Below are 20,926 nucleotides of genomic sequence, written 5' to 3' on the forward strand. Positions count from 1 at the left end.
CATTGGAGGTGTCGGCGTCTCGTTTTTGGATGCCAGCGACCATTCTTGGATGGCGGCTAATATTCTTGGAGACTATTCTTGGACGCTGGCGACTATTCTTGGACGCTGGCGACTATTCTTGGACGCTGGCGACTATTCTTGGACGATGGCGACTATTTTTGGACGATGGCGACTATTCTTGGCACCGGTGACTGTTTTTGCGCTTGACCCGAGTATAAGCCGAGGTAGAGTTTTTCAGCATATTTTGGGAGCTGAAAAACTCGGCTTATACTCGAGTATATACGGTATGTGCAGTATGTCCCTAGATTTCAGGGATCCCATGTTTAAAACTCAATTTTAGTGCCCAAAGGCATCCTTTAAGGGTGATTGTTTATTTAGGAAGTGCTCTTCTGTCTAGCATTCTAGAATTGGTCCATGCATGTAGGAGAAGCTTCTCTTTAATAAACCTTAACTAGGCAGCAATGATGTTTTATTAACATTTAGATGACCTATTTCTTGAAGACAGGTGATGCAAAAATTAATTCAGGCACTGAAGCCAAAAGCAGTGATTCTGATTCTGTTGTACAGCTTTCTGTTGAGGGTCATCAATCTACAGGTGTCTCTCCCCTCGACTTATCTTGGAATAGAGCAGGAGACGAGGACATCACTCCAGCTGCTGACACTACATTAACTGAGGCATCTGCAAGGTAATTTGCAGGATTAGAGAACTATTGAGTTTCCTCTGTGAGTGATCACTTTCATTAAAAGAACAGTAAACGCTTAAAGGAAAAGGAAAGCCCCAGTATGAACATTGGGCAGGTGAAAGGGCATGGAAAACTATTCCAGTACCTGCTACTCAGTGTCTGTCTGCTTGAAAGCTTTTCCAGCTGCTCAAATGTAATTGTTCCCATTGCAGTTATTTGGGCCACACCACTTCCGCTCAACATAACTTATGGTTCAGGCTTGCAATATGGCGGCATTTCAGATAACAGCACTTATAATTTGCTGTCTGATTATTCGGCTAGGCAGCGTTTTTTCAGGAATGGACATAGCTTTTGGGAAGAGGGAAGGAGGTCATTCATTAGACGATCTTCCTGTTTATAGCCTTTCCTTGTTCTTTAAAATGTTTGTTGTGAATTGGGCTTAGTACAAGGAAATACCTATGCTGGTATAGCTTTGTGGTAGTGCTCAGTGTGGGAGAATCTATGTTGTTATTCCTGCTGCTTGCACCAATATTATTTAGGGCTGCAGCAAATCCACTACTTTGGATTTGACCGAACCCCTGGATCCTTTGTGAAAGATTCTCAGAATACTGAACCGAATCCAAATAGAATCCGAACCCTAATTTGCATATGCAAATCAGTGAAAGGGAGGGAAAAAGAGAGCCTTGCTTGTTTAGTGATGAAAAGTCACATGATTTTAAGGAATCGATATGGCCAGGCTCAAGGATTCAGCCGAATCCAAATCCTGCTGAAAAAGGCAGAATCCTGACCAAATTCCAAACAGAATCCTGAATTCGGTGCATCCCTAATATGATCACATTGCAGTCCAAACAGGAAGATACTTGTTCTGTCTCTGGTGTTTGAGTCTGGCAGCTCAGTAATTCTGGTGCAGATTATGAACGGTTACAATTTGCTACATCAGTTGAAACATTTCTCAGCAGCATCTTTGGAATATTGAAAACTATTTTATCAATTATAGCATCTTCTTTAAAAAACATTTATATAAGTTTGTACTGCATATACCCCCTCCATTTGCCAGCACTATCACATTTTCCTAAAGCAAATAGCATCTTTTTCCAGGCTGCCATTTTCCCTCTGACACATCATCCGTAGCATTGATATCTGCAAACAGGACATGTATGCTGTAAAGTTCATGCAATGCAGAATGCAGGTTACACAGGCACAACATACTTTGATAAAAAGATCTGCTGGGGTTGAGCACTGTAATGGTTAAGCTGAGCTCAGGAGAGGTAGTTAGGAGAAAAAATAAGATCAGACAGCTAGAGTTTCTATGGGAACCGGCAATGATATCTTTTAATTGACTGTTAGACTTGAGGGTGTGTTTAGTAATCTGAGCAGAGAAGAACTGAGCATGCTCATTAGCCAGCAGCCAAAGTAAATTCCTGAGGGAGTGGGTTAGAGGAGGAGAAGGATTTCTAAGTGATTAAAGGAGAAGGAAAGGCATCGTACACTTAGGGATGCCAAATGTTAGGCACCCCCTAGTGATTGTATTGATTTACCTGAAACCCCGGGCCGGTGCTCTTATCAGTAGAAAACTGCACCAGCCCGGGGTTATACCAGTGAGCACCACGGACGATCTTGGAACAAGTCTTTATTTCTGCTGAAATATCTGAAAACAACAGAACTGAAAGAACCTTGTATGTCTTAATTTTGTCAACTTACCAGTATGTGATTATTTCATTCTTAAAATGCAGTCTTAACACAGAAAGCAAGTCAAATCCAGCAATAAAACCTGCGCCACTAAGGAGGGGAAAGACATTGAGACTTAAACCAAACTTGGTAAATGTGTCCTGCAGGAGGGATAACCAAGCAGGGCACCAGACTAAGGCTACGAACGACAATGTCACAGATTCACCTAAATTAGATGCAGATGGAGTAACTGAATGTGTGCCTTTGGTAAGGAAACCCTGTCCATCTTGGTTGATCTTGGCTCACTGCAAAGGATTTTACCTACTGTTTATTTACTTGAACGTTATTATGAAACTGTTAAAGGGGAACTATTGTGAAAATGAACAAAATCTAACAAAACTGCCTTTTGCAGAAATTCTGCACGTAGAGAGACAGGATTTCTGGTGATTTTAACAGATTGAGCTCTAATACATCTTCTAGGCAAAAGGAGCCTAACTCCAGAATGAAGACAAAATGAAGAGAGACAGATGCTCAGAGAGATATAGTGAAGATAAATTTTGATTATTTCAGAAACAGTACAGAATTTTTAATAGATTGTATTTAAAAAGTTTCTTATTTCAGTATGATGAAGCTAATATTAAATTTTCATTTTTGCAATAGATTCCCTTTAACAAATATGCTTAGTCTTCTGGAATGAAATATAATGTATTCAGTTGCACTGAGAATGATGCTGCAGGTTTGCATCTATTTTGGTCATTACTGAATGTGCTTTGTCTTCCAACAATGATACAATCCACTTCCCTGTTGGGGTAAGTTTTCCACTGCATTGAAAAAACCATACATATGTAAAACCACTTAACATTAATACTAGCGACATTTCTGTAAGAACTGGCCTGTTCTTGAGATTGCCGTATCACTGTGTGCTATGCCTTGTTTTACTTGTCTACACATTTCTGTTTCTGCAGAAGACTGCTAGCCATGTCACTGGTGTGTTAGAAAAACCAACAACCCACAAAAGGAAAGCAGCAGATAAAAGCAGTATTGTATTATCTCCCAAGAAAAAACGTCCCTCTGAAATAGCTGATACACAAAGCAGTTTGTCAGAGAGAGAAAATGACGGTGATTCCTTGGATACTGAGGGGCAGGAGAATACAACAGCTACTCAAACCAGGTAATTTCTAATAAGTCTGCTTAATTCTCCTTAACTTAGTGTAGGATTATTCCACAATTACCTCCTGAAATGTTGTTATACTTGTTATTGGCGACACTTATTGCAAGATGCAAGGGATTAATTTCAGATGTGCTTGAAATATAATTCCTATTCCTTACACATTGGGTTTGGGGTACACCGAACAATGGGTACATTGCAAAGCAGTTGCATGTTAGGGAGAAAGCAAGCCAAGTTCACAGCAATTGTCCAGCAGGCTTTATATATTTAAAGTCTTTTCTTGACAGGGTGCACACAACAAAATATGTTCACCTCCACATACCTCCAATTCAAGTATACAAGGATTGCAGCACTCCAATTTTGCATTAAAACCGCTTTTATTTCAAATGTAGCATAGCGACATTTCGGACACCAACGGTCCTTTGTCAAGATAACTTGATAAAGCTTGATAAAGGACCTTTGGTGTCCGAAATATCAATATGCTACATTTGAAATAAAGGCGGTTTTAACGCAAAATTGGAGTGCTGCAATCCTTGTATACTCGAGAAAGCAAGCCAAACAGAAAAAAAATTACACTGTCACAATCCAATTCACCTTGCTGAATTGTGCTTCAGTGTCAAATTTGTCAAACTTGACAAAGTAGTGGACAGAGGCCCCCGTGGCTGCCTTACAAAGCTGCTCAGCAGAGACGATTTCTGAAAGCCAAGTAAAATGAGCTATAACTATCTGTTGTGTTGCCTTGATAGGCTTATCAGTTCGTATCCCTCTTGAATGCAGCCTTAGATACTGTTTGGCCTTTACTTGAGCCAAAAGGGTTAATGAATACTGTAACGCCTGTGTCTACAGTTGTAAATACTCAAAACTTGCACAGCAGCCAGAGGTTGGAATTGTGGTAACTGGGGTGATTTCCTGGTTATAAGGAAGAGAAGTACAACCTTGGGAAAGTGTCCTTTGAAAAGAAAGATTAATAAAAATGGACAACATTAAAGACTGAAGCACTTTGAACTCTTCTAGATGTAAACCAAAGTAGGGATACCAAGATTTCCCATAAGAGTTGTAATTGGCAATTGGTGGGTGGAAGGAGAACAGAAAGTAGAAGTGACATGGGCAATTCCTTAAATGAAAATAGTGATGCCTGACAAAGGTGCCATTCTCTTCCAAAAACAATAGATAGAGCTGAAATATGGGATTTTTAAAGGACAAGGAAAGGCAAAAAAAATAAAATCCCATTTTTACTTTCTTTAATGAAAAAGAAACCTATCTCCAATATACTACAATTAAAAAATGTGTACCGTTTTTATAAGAAACCTGACTGTATGCAGTGAAATTCTCCCTTCATTTACTGCTGTGGATAGGAATTGTCAGATGGTCCCTAACTGCTGAGCAGGGAAACAATCATACTTATGATCAGCAGGGGGGGCCCCGCCTTACTTACCAGCCATGCAGAATTCAAGCAACTTTGTTTATGACGATCCCTAAGCAGCCCAGACCACACTGAGCATGTGCAGGGTCAGGCAAATATGTTTAACAAAGTTACAAGATGACTGCCCCCTGTGGCCAACTTTGAAAGCAAAAATCATTTGTTTGATTAAGCTTTGTGGTGCAGTAAGTTCATGCTTATGTTTAGTATACAAAATACAGCATTTCTAGCCTTATTCTATTTTAGACTTTCCTTGTCCTTTAAGAAACCTAGACTAAGGTGTTGATCCTAGCTGCTTTAAAGAACTCCAGCATAAGAGGTACTTGAAAAAAGACTTACAAGTACAGGTATGGGATCTGTTATCTGGAAAGCCGTTATCCAGAAAGCTCTGAATTGCGGAAAGGCTGTCTCCCGTAGACTCTATTTTATCCAAATAATCCACATTTTAAAAAATGATTTTCTTTTTCTCTGTAATAATAAAACAGTATCTTGTACTTGATCCTAACTAAGATATAATTAATCCTTATTGGAAGCAAAACAAGCCTATTGGATTTATTTAATGTTTATATGATTTTCTTGTAGAAATAAGACATGAAGATCAAAATTACAGAAAGATCCATAATCCGGAAAACCCCAGGTCCTGAACATTCTGGATAACATGACTGAAGATTTTCATTCATCCAGGTCATGGTATATCTAGTATAGGTAAATCTAAAAACAACTGGACTTGCTGAGTAATCATTGAAGACGTTTCACTACTCATCCGAGCAGCATCTTCAGTTGATTACTCAGTTGTTTTTAGATTTACCTATACTAGATATTCTGGATAACATGTCCCATACCTGTGCTCTAATCATAATAAATAAACTCTTGTTATATACCTGTCACACTAATAGCCCTTGCAGCTCAGTCTGTCAGCCATTTCCTTAATAAGTCATACCCATTAAAGATATACACATATTAAATACAAAAAATGTGCTCATTTAAATAATTTTTATGCTGCGTATTAACACTAAAAAAAAACCTTTACTAGTAACAGTGAAGGTTTTTTGACAGCATGCCACTTACAGTATGTTGCAGGCAGATATATTTCCCAGAATGTTAGTATGCATAGCTCACATTGGTAGGGAGGTTAAACAAAAATACCCTTGTCTTAAAACGCTTCTATGCACAATTTTAATGATTTATTTTCTTATGTAGATTTGAAAGAAAGGTGATGAACTCAGTACCAGAATGTCCTCCAGTACAGCCAAAAGGATCAGAACAATCGTCAGGTTTGGAAAAGGGCAAGAACACACAACACAATAAGTCTAATGGCAGCAAAATCAAAGTGGTGAAGCCAGTATCCATGAAAGGAACTGCCCTGGTGAAGCTTAGGGCTTCTCGATGGGAAGAACAAGATGATGATGATGAGGAGGAGGAGTTAGACGTTAAAGATGAAAGTTTTAACCTTTCCCCTGATAAGGTGAACAAAGCACCGGTATTCGTTCCTTTCGGCTTGCGTTCCCCAAAGTGTGGCCCCTCTGAAATCGAGGAGACTGTAGAAGAGGTATTGCCATATTTCACCATATCTTGTTTTAATATTCTGTGAATGCATTATTGCTAGACCATATATTTCAATCAAGTATCATATATGACCTTTCTGATATACCACGGCTGGCCAGCTGGTTATTGTAAGATTCCTCAGCAATAGCCATTTTCTGCTTTATGTCATTAGGCAGCAGGATGACACAGTGATTAGCACTGCTGCTTTGTAGTCCTGTGTTACTGTGCAATTGTCTCCTCCTGTGTAAATGTGATTAGGACCTTAGATTGGGCAGGGTTTTATGGAAATGGTGGATAATCTCTAAGCATTGTGGAATACAGTGGTGTGAAAAACTATTTGCCCCATTCCTGATTTCTTATTCTTTTGCATGTTTGTCACACTTAAATGTTTCTGCTCATCAAAAACCGTCAACTATAAGTCAAAGATAACATAATTGAACACAAAATGCAGTTTTTAAATGAAGGTTTACGTTATTAAGGGAGAAAAAAAACTCCAAATCTACATGGGCCTGTGTGAAAAAGTGATTGCCCCCCCTTGTTAAAAAACAGGATTTTTGTTACTCACCGTTAAATCTGTTTCTCTGTAGTCGAAAGGGGGACACAGGGACCAATGGGGGTTAAGCTCCATCCTCCAGGAGGCAGGACACTTGAAGTAATTAAAGGGGCGTGGCCAACGGGCTTTACCCCTCACACTGTACATTCCTATTCAGTTTGTTCCAAAGCTGCTAACGTAAGTCTTAAAACTATCAACAGACAGAAAGTAAACCAAGGAACTATTCAAACGTGACCAAGCGGTCACCAGCTCGCCGAGGCGGGAAGCCCTGTGTCCCCCTTTCGACTACAGAGAAACAGATTTAACGGGGAGTAACAAAAATCCTGTTTTCTCTGTCGTCTTAGGGGGACACAGGGACCGATGGGGACTTAACAAAGCAGTCCCAACAACAGCAGGGTGGGAGCGAGCTGTATATACCTATATGAAGTTATTTGATTACGGATTGCAACACCTTCCGTCCAAGAGAAGCTTCGGCGGAAGAATATGTGTCGACTTTGTAAAATTTGGCAAATGTATGAGTAGAGGACCAGGTAGCCGCCTTACAGATTTGCTTTAAGGAAGCTGAGTTACGCCATGCCCAGGAAGCACCCACCGCTCTAGTAGAGTGAGCCCTGAGTCCCTCTGGAGGAGGTCTTCCTTTTACAGAATAAGCTTGCTTAATCGATTCTCTGATCCATCTAGACAAGACCGACTTTGAAGCTGGCTGACCCCTGCGGGAACCAGATGGAAGAACGAACAGAGCTGGGGATTTCCGAAAGGATTTGGAACGATCAATATACCATCGCAATGCTCTGACAACATCTAACTTGTGTAGTCGGCGTTCCTTATCATTCTTCGGATCTGGACAGAGAGAAGGAACTACGATTTCTTGGTTCACATGAAAGGCAGAAACAACCTTGGGCAAGAACGTCGGCACCGTTCTGAGAACAGCTTTATCTTTATGGAATATCAAGTATGGAGGTTCACATGAAAGGGCGCTAAGTTCCGATACTCTTCTAGTAGATGAAATTGCCACCAGAAAAACCACCTTATAAGTAATCCATGTATCAGAGACTGAACTTAATGGTTCAAACGGTGGATCGAGCAACGCTTCCAGCACTAGATTGAGGTCCCAGCCTGCCACGGGTGGGCGGAATGGTGGCATGTTGTGTGCCACTCCTTGCAGAAACGTGCGTATAATGTCTTCATTCGCTAGGCGAGATTGAAAGAGGATTGACAGAGCCGACACTTGAACCTTTAGAGAGCTAAGCTTGAGGCCCATTTTTAATCCATGTTGCAGAAAGGAAAGTATTCGTGGTAGCTGTAATTCAAGGAAAGGAAAGTCTGACTCCTTACACCAATTGTAGTAAGAGTGCCAAACTCTGTGATAAGACCTGGATGAAGATGCTTTTCTAGCCTTTAACATGGTAGGTATGACCTCTTCGGCTAATCCTTGGCTCTTCCAGATGGAAATCTCAACAGCCATCCCGTCAAAGAGAACAGTCCGGGGTTGTGGTGTGTTATGGGCCCCTGCTGCAGAAGATCTGGTCTGCACTCCAGCCGAACTGGTTGAGCGATTGACATTTCCCGCAGATCGGTGAACCACGTTCTCCGAGGCCAGTATGGTGCTACCACAATAACTGTCAATTGAGATTGTTTGATCTTTTTGAGCACTCTCGGTAGCATAGGAAGTGGAGGGAATACATACGCTAGATTGAAATTCCAGTGCTGGGTCATCGCATCCACCCCCAGTGCCAACGGATCCCTGTAGCGGGCGAAAAACCTTGTTACTTTTCGGTTGCTTCTGGAAGCCATTAGGTCTATGCTGGGAATGCCCCATTGATTCGTGAGTTGTTTCGAACGCTTCTGGGTGTAGTTCCCATTCCCCTGGATCCAGATGATTTCGGATGAGGAAATCTGCCTTTGTATTGGATATTCCCGGAATGTGTATTGCAGATAACTGTACTGAATTGATCTCTGCCCAGTGTAGGATTTGTCTGGCTTCCGTCAGTGCTGCCCGACTTCTCGTTCCTCCCTGACGGTTTATGTACGCTACCGTGGTAGCGTTGTCGCTTTGAATGCGTATTGGTTTTTCTGCGAGCTGTCTCGTCCATTGAGCTAGGGCTAGCTTTACTGCTCTTAGTTCTAGGATATTTATCGATAGTCTGGATTCCTCGGGAGACCATTGACCTTGTGCTGACTGATTGTAGCAAGTTGCACCCCATCCCTGAAGACTGGCATCCGTTGATATCACAACCCAGTTCGGGGTTGCCCAAGATTGGCCTACTGCTAGGTTCTTCGGACTCAGCCACCACCGCAATGCCTTCTTTGTCGGTTGTGATAATGAGAGGAGTCGAGATAGCGGACCCCCTTTCCATGAAGCAAGAATGCTGGCTTGAAGCGGTCGAAGGTGTATCTGTGCGAAAGGTACTGCCTCGATGGCTGACACCATCGTCCCTAAAACTTGCATTGTCCTGTGCACCGTTATCCATTGGCTGGATAAGAGTGACCGCACCTGATCCCTGATCCTGATCTGTTTTTCTGTGGGTAGACTTACAGTCTGCGAAATCGTGTTGAATTCCAGGCCTAGAAATAACATGTTGTGGCTGGGGTGGGGATTGGACTTCGACCAGTTGATGGTCCATCCAAAGTTCTGTAACAACTGTACCGCCTTCTGTAGATCCTCCTTGGCTCTCATCTCTGATCTGGCCTTCAGGAGAAGATCGTCCAAGTAGGGAGTCACTGAAATCCCTTGTAGTCTCAACGTGGCCGCTGTTACAGCCATTAGCTTCGTGAACATCTCTGGGGGCCGACGACAGTCCGAACGGAAGCGCCACAAACTGATAGTGCTTGTTTTTGAATGCAAATCGGAGATAACATTGATGAGGAGGCCAGATCGGTACATGTAGGTACGCATCTTTGATATCTAAGGACATCATCAGTTGACCTTGTTCCATCCCCCGAATTACAGACCTCAACGTTTCCATCTTGAAGCGTATTGACCGAATGAATTTGTTGAGACCCTTGAGATCGAGTACTGGCCTGAGTCCCCCATCCTTCTTTGGTACTGTAAACAGGTTGGAGTAAAAACCTGAGAATCTCTCTGTGTAGGGTACTGGAATTACAACTCCGGATCTCTCCATCTTGTCTATACACTGTAGAAAGGCTTTTGCCTTCTGGGGGTGGTGGGGTACTCTGGACATGAGAAATCTCCTGGGTGGAACAGTTGTGAAGTCTAGATGATATCCTTCCGTCACAATTTCTTTGACCCAAGCATCCGTAGAATGCCGAGTCCATTCCTCCCGGAATCGAAGTAACTTGCCCCCTATCCAGTCCAACGATTCCGGAGGGCGTGCCCCGTCAGACTGACGTGGGCTTCTCTCCTGAGGGCTTGTTGTGAGGTCTATTGGTCTTCCAGGTTGGCCGACCTTTATCGTTGGATTTAGGTCGAAAATGAGATCTTTGGGGGGAACTGTTACGTCTTGTATATCTGCCGCTTTGGCCACAAAAATTTTTTCCCTTTCTATGTGAAGAGGCCGCTCTGTTTTTGGCTTGTGGTAGGAAAGTGCTCTTGCCCCCTGTTGCTTGCGAGATGATCTTTTCCAGCTCTTCTCCAAAAAGACGTTGACCTTTAAAGGGCAGTGAAGTTAGTGACTTCTTGGAACTAAGGTCCGCAGACCAATTTTTGAGCCACAGTGTTCTGCGCCCTGCTATGGATAAAGCTGAAGTGCGCGCCGTAATTTGAGATGTATCTAAAGTGGTATCACAAAGATAACTAGAGGCCTCAGCTATGGCTTGAGCAGAAGTTAACAATTCTTGTCTGGACGTTCCATTCTGAATGTCCTTAATTAGGCCCTCAGACCATGCTTGAATAGCTCGGGACACCCATGCTGATGCCAAACAGGGACGCAACGTCGACCCTGCGGAGGTGTAAATTGCTCTTAGAAAACCTTCGAGCCTTCTGTCCGAAGGGTCTTTGAATGCTGCCGAGTCAGTGACTGGAAGAGTGGTGGATTTTGAAAGTCTAGACACTGGAGCATCTACTGCCGGTGGGTTAGACCATTTTTCCACCAATTCCTTTGGGAATGGATATGACTTTGAGAATTTCTTGGTAGCTTGAAATTTATGTTTGGGGGAATTCCACTCATCCTGAATCAAACTCTGCAATTGCTAATTTTCTGGGAAGCATACTGTTGATTTATGCTGTCTTTTAAATAGGGTAGGTGCGTTATCAGTCTGTTTGGGCTTCTGAGAAATATTCAGTACCTCAAGCACGCCCTTGATAATATTGTCTACATCGTGTAAATTTTCACGGTCTCTGCCCTCATCCTGATAGTCTTCCTCATCCATAGAAGAAGACCCAGAAGAATCAATTTCACCTTCAGAATGGAATAATTGCCGCTCAGGAGATGACTCATCAGACCTAGTAGGATTGACATCATCATCTTTTGTGTCATCTGACCGTTTGCGTTTAGCACTGGATTTGTGACTGAGTCTAACTAGAGCCTTTCCTAGGTTGTCTGCAATGGCAGGTAACCCCTGTAGAGATGCTAGGGATTGGGACAATTGAACAGCCCATAGAGGGGGCGGAGGTTCAACTGGAACTCTAGGGTTTGGTTCCTCTGTGTCACTTCTAAGAGAATTTTCCACTTGTGCCAGTGGAATACTCCCTGAGGCGCTGGCTGCACCCTGCCCCTGCGTGCAAGACCTGCACAGCGACTCCCCCTGGCCCCCTGAGAACTTAATCTGACAATTAGTACAAGCAAGGTATCTCACCTGTGCTGAAGTAGGGACCTTCCCCCCCGACCTCGTGAATATTCCCACTGGCCTACCTTCTGCCATGTTATATAGGAAGGTATAGTGTGTGGGATATCGCCAGAAGATCACAGAGACTGTTTTCGTCTTGGAGAGCCTTGTCTGTAGTGTGCTTATCGTTGCGCTGTAGCAGAACTGCTATAAAATGGGCCGCCTGGAACGCATGTATGCGTTCCAATACGTGCGCGCATGCGCACCAGCGCTTTACTTCGCGCCGAAAAAAAGATGGCCGCCGGGAGGATCAGAAGGTGGAACGCATATGCGTTCCACTCTCAGGCGCTCCCAGCTCAGCGCAAGTAAGCTGCACAACCGGCGCTTCCAACCATGCGCCCAACACACACAGACTGTAGAGCGGATACTGTGGCCAGCACCCCAGAGAGGCAGCGTCGGTGGAGGTCAGGGGGGGGGCAATGGGGGGGAAACCAAGGTTAGGCAACGTTCCAGGTATAATGCCACTTACCTTTCCCCCCACACCGGCTAGACCCTCTGCACTGGTTTCTGCAGTACAGGCAACGTCTAGGTGGTCTGTATAGCTTCATGCTAGATAATGACCCCGGTGTGTAGCACCTCGTAGGGGGCTGCCTATACAAAAAAAACAGGTAACCCTGCTTTTTCGGCCTCACCCCGGGTATCAGACAGAGCTGATCGTAGCGTCAAACGCAGATCCAGCCTCCCTGTAGCAGGACACTTAAAAAACTGAATAGGAATGTACAGTGTGAGGGGTAAAGCCCGTTGGCCACGCCCCTTTAATTACTTCAAGTGTCCTGCCTCCTGGAGGATGGAGCTTAACCCCCATCGGTCCCTGTGTCCCCCTAAGACGACAGAGAAAATAACTTAACTGTGGTTTATCACACCTGAGTTCAATTTCAAAAGGTTATAAAGCCATTTCTAAAGCTTTGGGACTCCAGCAAACCACAGTGAGAGCCATTATCCACAAATGGCAAAAACATGGAACAGTGGTGAACCTTCCCAGGAGTGGCCAGCCGACCAAAATTACCCCAAGAGCGCAGAGACAACTCATCCGAGAGGCCACAAAAGACCCCAGGACAACATCTAAAGAACTGCAGGCCTCACTTGCCTCAATTGCCTCAATTAAGGTCAGTGTTCACGACTCCACCATAAGAAAGAGACTGGGCAAAAACGGCCTGCATGGCAGATTTCCAAGGCGCAAACTACTTTTAAGCAAAAAGAACATTAAGGCTCGTCTCAATTTTGCTAAAAAACATCTCAATGATTGCCAAGACTTTTGGGAAAATACCTTGTGGACCGACGAGACAAAAGTTGAACTTTTGGAAGGTGCGCGTCCCGTTACATCTGGCGTAAAAGTAACACAGCATTTCAGAAAAAGAACATCATACCAACAGTAAAATATGGTGGTGGTAGTGTGATGGTCTGGGGTTGTTTTGCTGCTTCAGGACCTGGAAGACTTGCTGTGATAGATGGAACCATGAATTCTACTGTCTACCAAAAAATCCTGAAGGAGAATGTCCGGCCATCTGTTCGTCAACTCAAGCTGAAGCGATCTTGGGTGCTGCAGCAGGACAATGACCCAAAACACACCAGCAAATCCACCTCTGAATGGCTGAAGAAAAACAAAATGAAGACTTTGGAGTGGCCTAGTCAAAGTCCTGACCTGAATCCTATTGAGATGTTGTGGCATGACCTTAAAAAGGCGGTTCATGCTAGAAAACCCTCAAATAAAGCTGAATTACAACAATCCTGCAAAGATGAGTGGGCCAAAATTCCTCCAGAGCGCTGTAAAAGACTCGTTGCAAGTTATCGCAAACGCTTGATTGCAGTTATTGCTGCTAAGGGTGGCCCAACCAGTTATTAGGTTCAGGGGGCAATTACTTTTTCACACAGGTTTGGATTTCTTTTCTCCCTAAATAATAAAAACCCTCATTTAAAAACTGCATTTTGTGTTTACTTGTGTTATCTTTGACTAATAGTTAAATGTGTTTGATGATCAGAAACATTTTGTGTGACCAACATGCAAAAGAATAAGAAACCAGGAAGGGGGCAAATAGTTTTTCACACCACTGTATGTGCTATATAAGTAATGGAGCAAATATAATAGAGGAAAAAAATTATACATATCTTAAACCATGCCATTGTAACTTGTTACCCGGTAGCTATTTTCATTGTATTTTATGAATTAAATACAGCTTGAAATCCCAGTGGATGATTTAGATTCTCACACCACCTCTGAAACACAGAATAATGATCCAGTATTTGAAGAAAGGGAAAATTCTCCTCCTGAAATGTCTGATCATCTGTTAAGTGAAGTAAGTGTTTTGTGTATACGAAAAAATAGTAGTATATGCATTGATGTCAAATTTTCAGCCCTACAGAGCTTTTGCATGGTTTGTTTTATTTTCTTTAGGCTACGGACTCTGAAGCAGTTCCTGACAATGAAGGTACAAAGTGGAAATGGTTTGTTGAATGTATTTTTATATCCTTGTCTGTGGTTGCTTATACACAGGCAGATAAAATGAGTTAATGATGGAAAGCAGTAAGGCTGGGTAACAGAAAAGTTAGATTGCTGCTACAATTCGTTGCCCTAAGTTGGGTAGTTGCGTGAGAAGGAATTGTATCTAAGCAATACATTGATGGAATCTCAATTATCTGACAAAAAAATGAGTGGGCTGTCTGTTTCTTTCAGGAAGCAAAGGGCAGCTTTAATTTCAATGAAGGACAAGATGCTTTTATCTTTACTTATGATTTCTTTGTTGCAGATTGTAGTGATGGAAGCACAGAAGCTGCAATGACATTAATATCTATGGGAAATCCTGCCTTCCAGTCCAGAAATAATGGTATGTTGCCTTTGTTTCCAGGTAACCACTTGCTGCTCTAGTAACAGAGAAGTGTAGATGAAGAAGTGAAGGCCTTAGGCTATGGGCACATGGGCTGAAGGCTCTGCTGCTCTCCCTGCGTATTTTTGCAGGCTGAGCAAAGCGGATCCACTCCATGCCCCATCTGCATTGATTTGAATTGCTTACTCTTGTGTAAAAAATCTGCAGGCTGAGAGCGGCAGAGCCTTCAGCCCATGTGCCCATAGCCATAGCATAGCTAGCTAACAGAAGACACCCATTGGGCTCCAGAAGTTTCCTGTATAAATGTGTCCATCTCCCTCTTTGGGAATTTGAAGTTGGGACACCCCATACCCTTTTTTTTAACAATAGTTTCTACCTTCTCCAAAACTGTACTGTTATAATTTTTTCTATATATTTGATATTGTAATGATGCTGTGTCATCTACCTGTGCTTGCAGAACCGATACATATCTCTTTCGTGCTTTTTGAAGTGCTGATGTTATTTAACATTCTGTCATATCTAATTAAATCAGAAGAGTCTCCAAATTTGCAAGAGGGTCTCTCATCCAGTAGTGAAACCCAAAGTGACCTGCAGCACTTAGATCCTATGGGCTCACTTCCTCTCTCTTCTGAGATGGACACAATACATGCAGACTTTCCATCCGGCGAAATCTTGGAAGCTCATGCAACTACAGCAGAAGTGGTTGATCCTCTCCTACACACGTGAGAATCAGATTTTATTATTATTATTATTATTCTTCCTTCTTAATAAATAAAGACTCTATTGCGACGTGTTGTGCAACTGCCCTATTACCCTTTCTGCCCTGAAAGCTGCGTCTGCAAGGGTGCATTGGCCAACATTAGCAGAGTGCATAAGTCTTTTTGTGATATCAATTTTTTTTAAAATTATGATGAGGCCGTTGGTTTTTTTTGCGTTTAACTGAGTGTATTTTATTTATGCTGCAGATTAGAAAAGAATAATGGCGATCCTCCCCAAATGCAGCCAGCAGCTGAGAGCCTTGATGGATCTGTCAGTCCAACACAGTCAGGTGTCATTTTCCTGGAATGTCTTTCTTCTCAAGATCCTGATTTAAGTAATTTAGGAAAAAGTGCTTCCCGATCTGATGCCACATGTGAAGTTCAGTTTGAGCAGGTGAATAGCAGGCTTCATGTTGTGTTACAGTTTTTACTGTTCACTGTTCCACTTTACTATATGCAAAAATAATTTCTTTTTTGCAATCTGTCATTTCTAATAAAAGATGCTCTGATATTCTTATCTGGTTATCTGAATGCAGTTAGGATAAGTTATAGGGAAGGTCTATATTGGCTTTCGTGTTAATGCTTTAAGGAACAGTCCGGTGTAAAAATAAAAAGTGGGCAAATAGATAGGCTGTGCAAAATAAAAAAATGTTTCTAATTTAGTTAGCCAAAAATGTAATGTATAAAGGCTGGAGTGGCTGGATGTGTAACATAATAGCCAGAACACTACTTCCCGCTTTTCAGCTCTATAACTCTAAGTAGTCAACGACTTTAAGGAGGGCCACACTGGACATAACTGTTCAGTTTGCAATTGAGTTTGCAATTTTTCCTTAGCATGCAGCTCAGATTCAAAAGCAACAGTTATGACCCATGTGGCTCCCCCTTCAGTCACTGATCAGTGGGAACCAAGACAAAGCAGGAAGTAGTGTTCTGGCTATTATGTTAGAGGACCAGTCACTCCAGCCTTTATACATTACATTTTTGGCTAACTAACTATATTAGAAACATTTTGAATTTTACACAGCCTATCTATTTACACAGTTGTTATTTTTATACTGAACAATTCCTTTAATGCTGTGAAGGGCATCTAACTGTAGAAATGTACATGTAAATATTTGGGTACTAAGGAAGTATTTAACTTTTTCATGTTATCCTTTCCCTGTTGGATTTTATTTTTTTGGGGGGAGGGGCGGTTCTTTGTGGGGGCTGGAGGATGGACGTGAGTGTAGGAAAGTTTCTGTTTTGTGTTTTAAATTGAGTATTTCCCTGGTCCTCTTTTACAGAGTGAAGAACACAGTGAAGATGTATTGCAGCACAGTATTGTTCCTGACAGTGACGTGTCAGGTAGGTTTAATCACAAACGTGTTGATTGCAAAGACATTTATTCTGCTTTTGGGTCAGTTTTAAAATGTGGGTACCTTAATTCCTCAAAAATAGCAATTCTGATTCCACTTAAACATTGTATAATGAGCAGTCCGCAAGATTACTTGCTGCAGCCCCCCACACTTGCCACCAACACCCAGACTGGGTGAGGGAGAGTACATTATAGAGAGTGCATTTACTGCATGTGAAATTGCTGGGGGCTGGCTTTTGCAACAAGTATTTACCTATATCCAAAACAGTGTGTCATTCTACTGTATGTCTTGTGTGACTATATTTCTTGCATAAAAAAAACAGCTGTCTTGTTTGTAGAGTTATGAATATATACTTGAAGCTTTAAGGGGCAGATTCACTAAGGGTCGAATTTCGAAGTAAAAAATACTTCGAAATTCGACCCTCGAATTGAAATCCTTCGACTTCGAATATCGAAGTCGAAGGATTTAGCGCTAAACGTTCGTTCGATCGATCGAAGGATTTTTCGTTCGATCGAACGATTAAATCCTTCGAATCGAACGATTCGAAGGATTTTAATCCAACGATCGAAGGAAAATCCTTCGATCAAAAAAAGGTTAGCAAACCTATGGGGACCTTCCCCATAGGCTAACATTGACTTCGGTAGGTTTTACCTGCCGAAGTAGGGGGTCAAAGTTTTTTTTAAAGGGAAAGTACTTCGACTATCGAATGGTCGAATAGTCGAACGATTTTTCGTTCGATTCGTTCGATTTCGTTCGTATTCGAACTAATTTAACCAATTCGATGGTCGAAGTACCAAAAAAATACTTCGAAATTCGAATTTTTTTCATTCGAATTTTTTTCATTCGAATCCTTCACTCGAGCTTAGTGAATCGGCCCCTTAGTGTTCATTCATTTTGTGGAAGGCAGGGTGGAAAGTTCTTCCATGGGTCAAAAGAAGTGGCCCTGGCGGTCTCATAAGGCACATGGCAGTACCACTTAGGGGGGCTGGCTTTTGCAACACTGGTGTTTGGAGAGATCGGTTTCATATACTATAGTGCCCCCATTTTACATCCCCTGTTTTTAAGTTGTTTTGTGGTCCCACCTATATATTATGCATAATACATTTCCCTGATTTTACATTTTCCTGGTTTTTACACCATTTTTTCTGGTCCCCTGAAAAACGTAAAATGGGGGTCCTACTGTATAGCAATGCAAGTGAAATGTATCTTCTGTTGATTGTGACTGTGTTTATTTGTGTGCTCAATTTCTCTTTATATCAAAGTAGACTTCACAAAGGTGTCTTGCATTATTAAATTGTGTCTGCTCAGTGTTCCTAACCCATTTTATGCTTGATAATTTGTGATGACCCAGAGACAAGCTGCCCAGAGCATGTACATTCCTGGGTTATTACTAATTTAGGGCTGGTGCAGTACATTCACTATATTATATAAGGCACTTCTAGCCATATTCATTTTTTTGGGTTTAGTTCTTTAAATCTGGTTGGCGCAACATAGTTGAAAATAATCTAAAGTTTAAAAATGTGTATAAACAAGGCCAATAAACAGTTATTTCAGAAAGTTATTCTGAACACATCCTAAACAACCCAGTCAAATGTACAGTATCATGTTGGGTATCAAGCATCTACAATAAAACTACAAAGGAAGGGATGGTATTAATATTATTCTTTATTCGCAAATCTAGGTGGAAACGAATGCCCAGCCGAAGAAGCAACTTTTATTCTGACTCTTGTTGAGATTCCATTAAACTCACAATGTCCGTACTCCTGTGATTCATTAACCTCTGGGGAACCTCTTCCAGCACCTGTGCTGATCAGCTCGGGCTCTTCTCAACCTATAACTCTGACACAAAGCAGGTGAGAAGGCCAATTCAAGTCTTACTAGACACGGTCCTGCAGTCTCCTCCTGGGGGGGAGCTTAGGACTCTATAGACCATTGATTGTGTCCTTTTTTATAGTTTTTACTCAACATTAAAGGTGAAATGTCACTATTGGATTTTATTGACAGCTCTGAGTCTGTTGAGGTTTTAGTTCCATCTGAGCAGCGTTCTACTTCCGATGAGGAAAGTAATTCCTCTTGGTCATCCTCTTCAGCCCCCAGAAAGAGAACGGCCAGCAGGCAAGATGATGAATCTCATCCAGTCAAGAAAGCCCTGCTCATGTGTGATACGGTAAGCAATGAGTTCTGATTTTAAATGGCTGTTATGCCTTTATTTTCTTTTGTATTTGTCTATTGGAATGTTGCTGGGGCATATTTTATATGCTAATCAGGAAATGGATTCCAAGCAACTTCTTCATTAAAATTCTAATTTTCATGTTTTATTTGTAGCCAGAAGAATTGTCTGAAGACAGTGGAACTGAAGGTAAATTCAGTTTATCCCCTGTATTGCCTTTCAGCATTTGTTATTATCAAAGCCTATTTAAATTTAGAGAGAGCCATAATCTGCTGGTTTGTTGATGGAAGCCTGTGTAATAAAATAAAATCTAGTGTTTTCCAGAACTGCACTGAATTTATACAAAATAGGCTGAATTCAATGACATTACATTCCTTTTTACCCAAATGTCTAGCGCTGAATTCTCTTGAGATCAACACCACCTCTACACAAAAATTAACCCCTTCGGAAGTGATGTTTGCCAATGTTACAGAGTCCTCACAGGACTCGCAGCTGAGTGAGGATGCCCTCAGTGGGATGGAAACATTGCCAGAGGAGAGCACCCATAGCGAGTCACTCGATTCACTGCCGCCCATTGAAGCTGGAGATGCCAAAAGTCAAGATGAATTGAGCAATCCACCTTCAGCTTCCAAACCTCCTTTAAAAAGGTAATACAACTGTCGTTTATGTGGCAGTATTTCTATGACCATAGAGTCAAGATCTATAAAACTGGCATCCCCATGTACTAAATGATTCTTTGTAATGTGTTTAGTGTGTTTTTGCAGGTGTCCGAGTGCTTTATATGTCTTGCTCTAAATCTAAAGTCTTATATTTTATTAGGCCTGGAAGGAAGCCATTGGGCTTTTTATCGCTGGTTTGCAAAAGCAAGAAGACCAAGGTGAATGAACCAAGCAACAGTAAAAAGTGTGTACTCAAACCAAATGTGTGCACAAAGCCTCCCTCAACAGAAATTCAGTCACAGGATTCAACTGCTTCTGGAGTAAGTTTGTTTAGTGCCTGGTACAGTAATCTCTGTTCAATGTTAGACATGGAATTAAACAGCACAGTTGCTTCTCAAAGTGGAGTGGTTTCACCTTCTTTTTGTCTTTATTCCCCAACTGCTACCTCAACAACCTTTCCAATCCATGTAGGTTTGCAGGCTTCATAGCCCAGTGGTTTAGCACCCACTCCTTTGAGGTCTGCACTGTAAGAAGCTAAGCAGATAAAGCCCATCAGCTCAGTAATTCAGGTGCAGATTCTGAATTTGCTCCATTAGTTGATACATTGCTCAGCAGCATCTCTGGAGTATTAGCAACTATTGTATCAATTCTAACAGCTGCCTGTAATGAAACTCAGGGATTCTGCTCAACAGGGACAAAGATAAGAAATGTATCAATTTAAAACCGTTACAGAGTTTGTAACACCCCCCCCCCCCCCGAGTTGCTGCAATATTAGAAAAATGGTCACAAATAGTGATTTAAAAAAAAAAGAAGTAGTTATTTCTGATGAACCACCGCTTTCATTCCATAACTATTACTTCAAGGATCTCTCTGTTGTCTCAGGGGGACACAGAGACTCTAGGGGTTAAGCTCCACCCTCTAGAAGGCAGGACACTTAGAACTAACTTGAAAGGGGGCGTGTCCAGGAACCCAGCTTAACCCCACACTGCTATAATCACTCCTCCTAGTAAGCAGTGTCCTGCTTACTAGGAGGAGGGACAGTCCTCGTCCCCCTGAGACAAGAAGACAAAGACACAGATATGGGGTATTCCAGGGCTGCCTGTACCCTTCAGGAAAAGGACCCCCTTCGAGGGACAGCCCCCGGGGTCATTCACTAGCCCTTGGGCTATAACGACCACTCAGACAATTCCTGCCCCCGAAGATAGGGGTGGCAGAGGGTCCCACTGGTGCAGCACATATGTGAGTACTATTTTAATGCTCACACAAACCCTGGGTGCTCACCTGAATGGAAGCTTCAGGCCACTTGGAAATTTTCTCAGTTGATGCTCCGGTTTCTAGAC

General features: G+C 42.2%; 1 protein-coding gene across 4 annotated transcripts in view; it reads left to right on the forward strand.

The window, feature by feature from the left end:
• Nucleotides 1-20,926, forward strand: part of bdp1.L (B double prime 1, subunit of RNA polymerase III transcription initiation factor IIIB L homeolog) — a 68,700-nt gene that overhangs the window by 44,563 nt on the left and 3,211 nt on the right. For 2 of the 4 annotated variants that reach the window (XM_018264990.2, XM_018264999.2), the window contains exons 31-45: nt 484-686; nt 2,417-2,618; nt 3,317-3,522; nt 6,140-6,488; nt 13,997-14,116; nt 14,215-14,248; nt 14,567-14,644; nt 15,177-15,366; nt 15,610-15,796; nt 16,686-16,746; nt 18,439-18,610; nt 18,762-18,924; nt 19,083-19,116; nt 19,322-19,574; nt 19,747-19,906. In XM_018264990.2, coding sequence (XP_018120479.1) covers nt 484-686; nt 2,417-2,618; nt 3,317-3,522; nt 6,140-6,488; nt 13,997-14,116; nt 14,215-14,248; nt 14,567-14,644; nt 15,177-15,366; nt 15,610-15,796; nt 16,686-16,746; nt 18,439-18,610; nt 18,762-18,924; nt 19,083-19,116; nt 19,322-19,574; nt 19,747-19,906 — 2,412 coding nt within the window. The remainder of the gene's footprint in view (nt 1-483; nt 687-2,416; nt 2,619-3,316; nt 3,523-6,139; nt 6,489-13,996; nt 14,117-14,214; nt 14,249-14,566; nt 14,645-15,176; nt 15,367-15,609; nt 15,797-16,685; nt 16,747-18,438; nt 18,611-18,761; nt 18,925-19,082; nt 19,117-19,321; nt 19,575-19,746; nt 19,907-20,926) is intronic. The other 2 variants (XM_018265006.2, XM_018265015.2) reach the window with 2 other exon arrangements.

Source organism: Xenopus laevis, chromosome 1L, assembly GCF_017654675.1.
Source record: "Xenopus laevis strain J_2021 chromosome 1L, Xenopus_laevis_v10.1, whole genome shotgun sequence".
In the NCBI taxonomy this organism is placed as follows: domain Eukaryota; kingdom Metazoa; phylum Chordata; class Amphibia; order Anura; family Pipidae; genus Xenopus; species Xenopus laevis.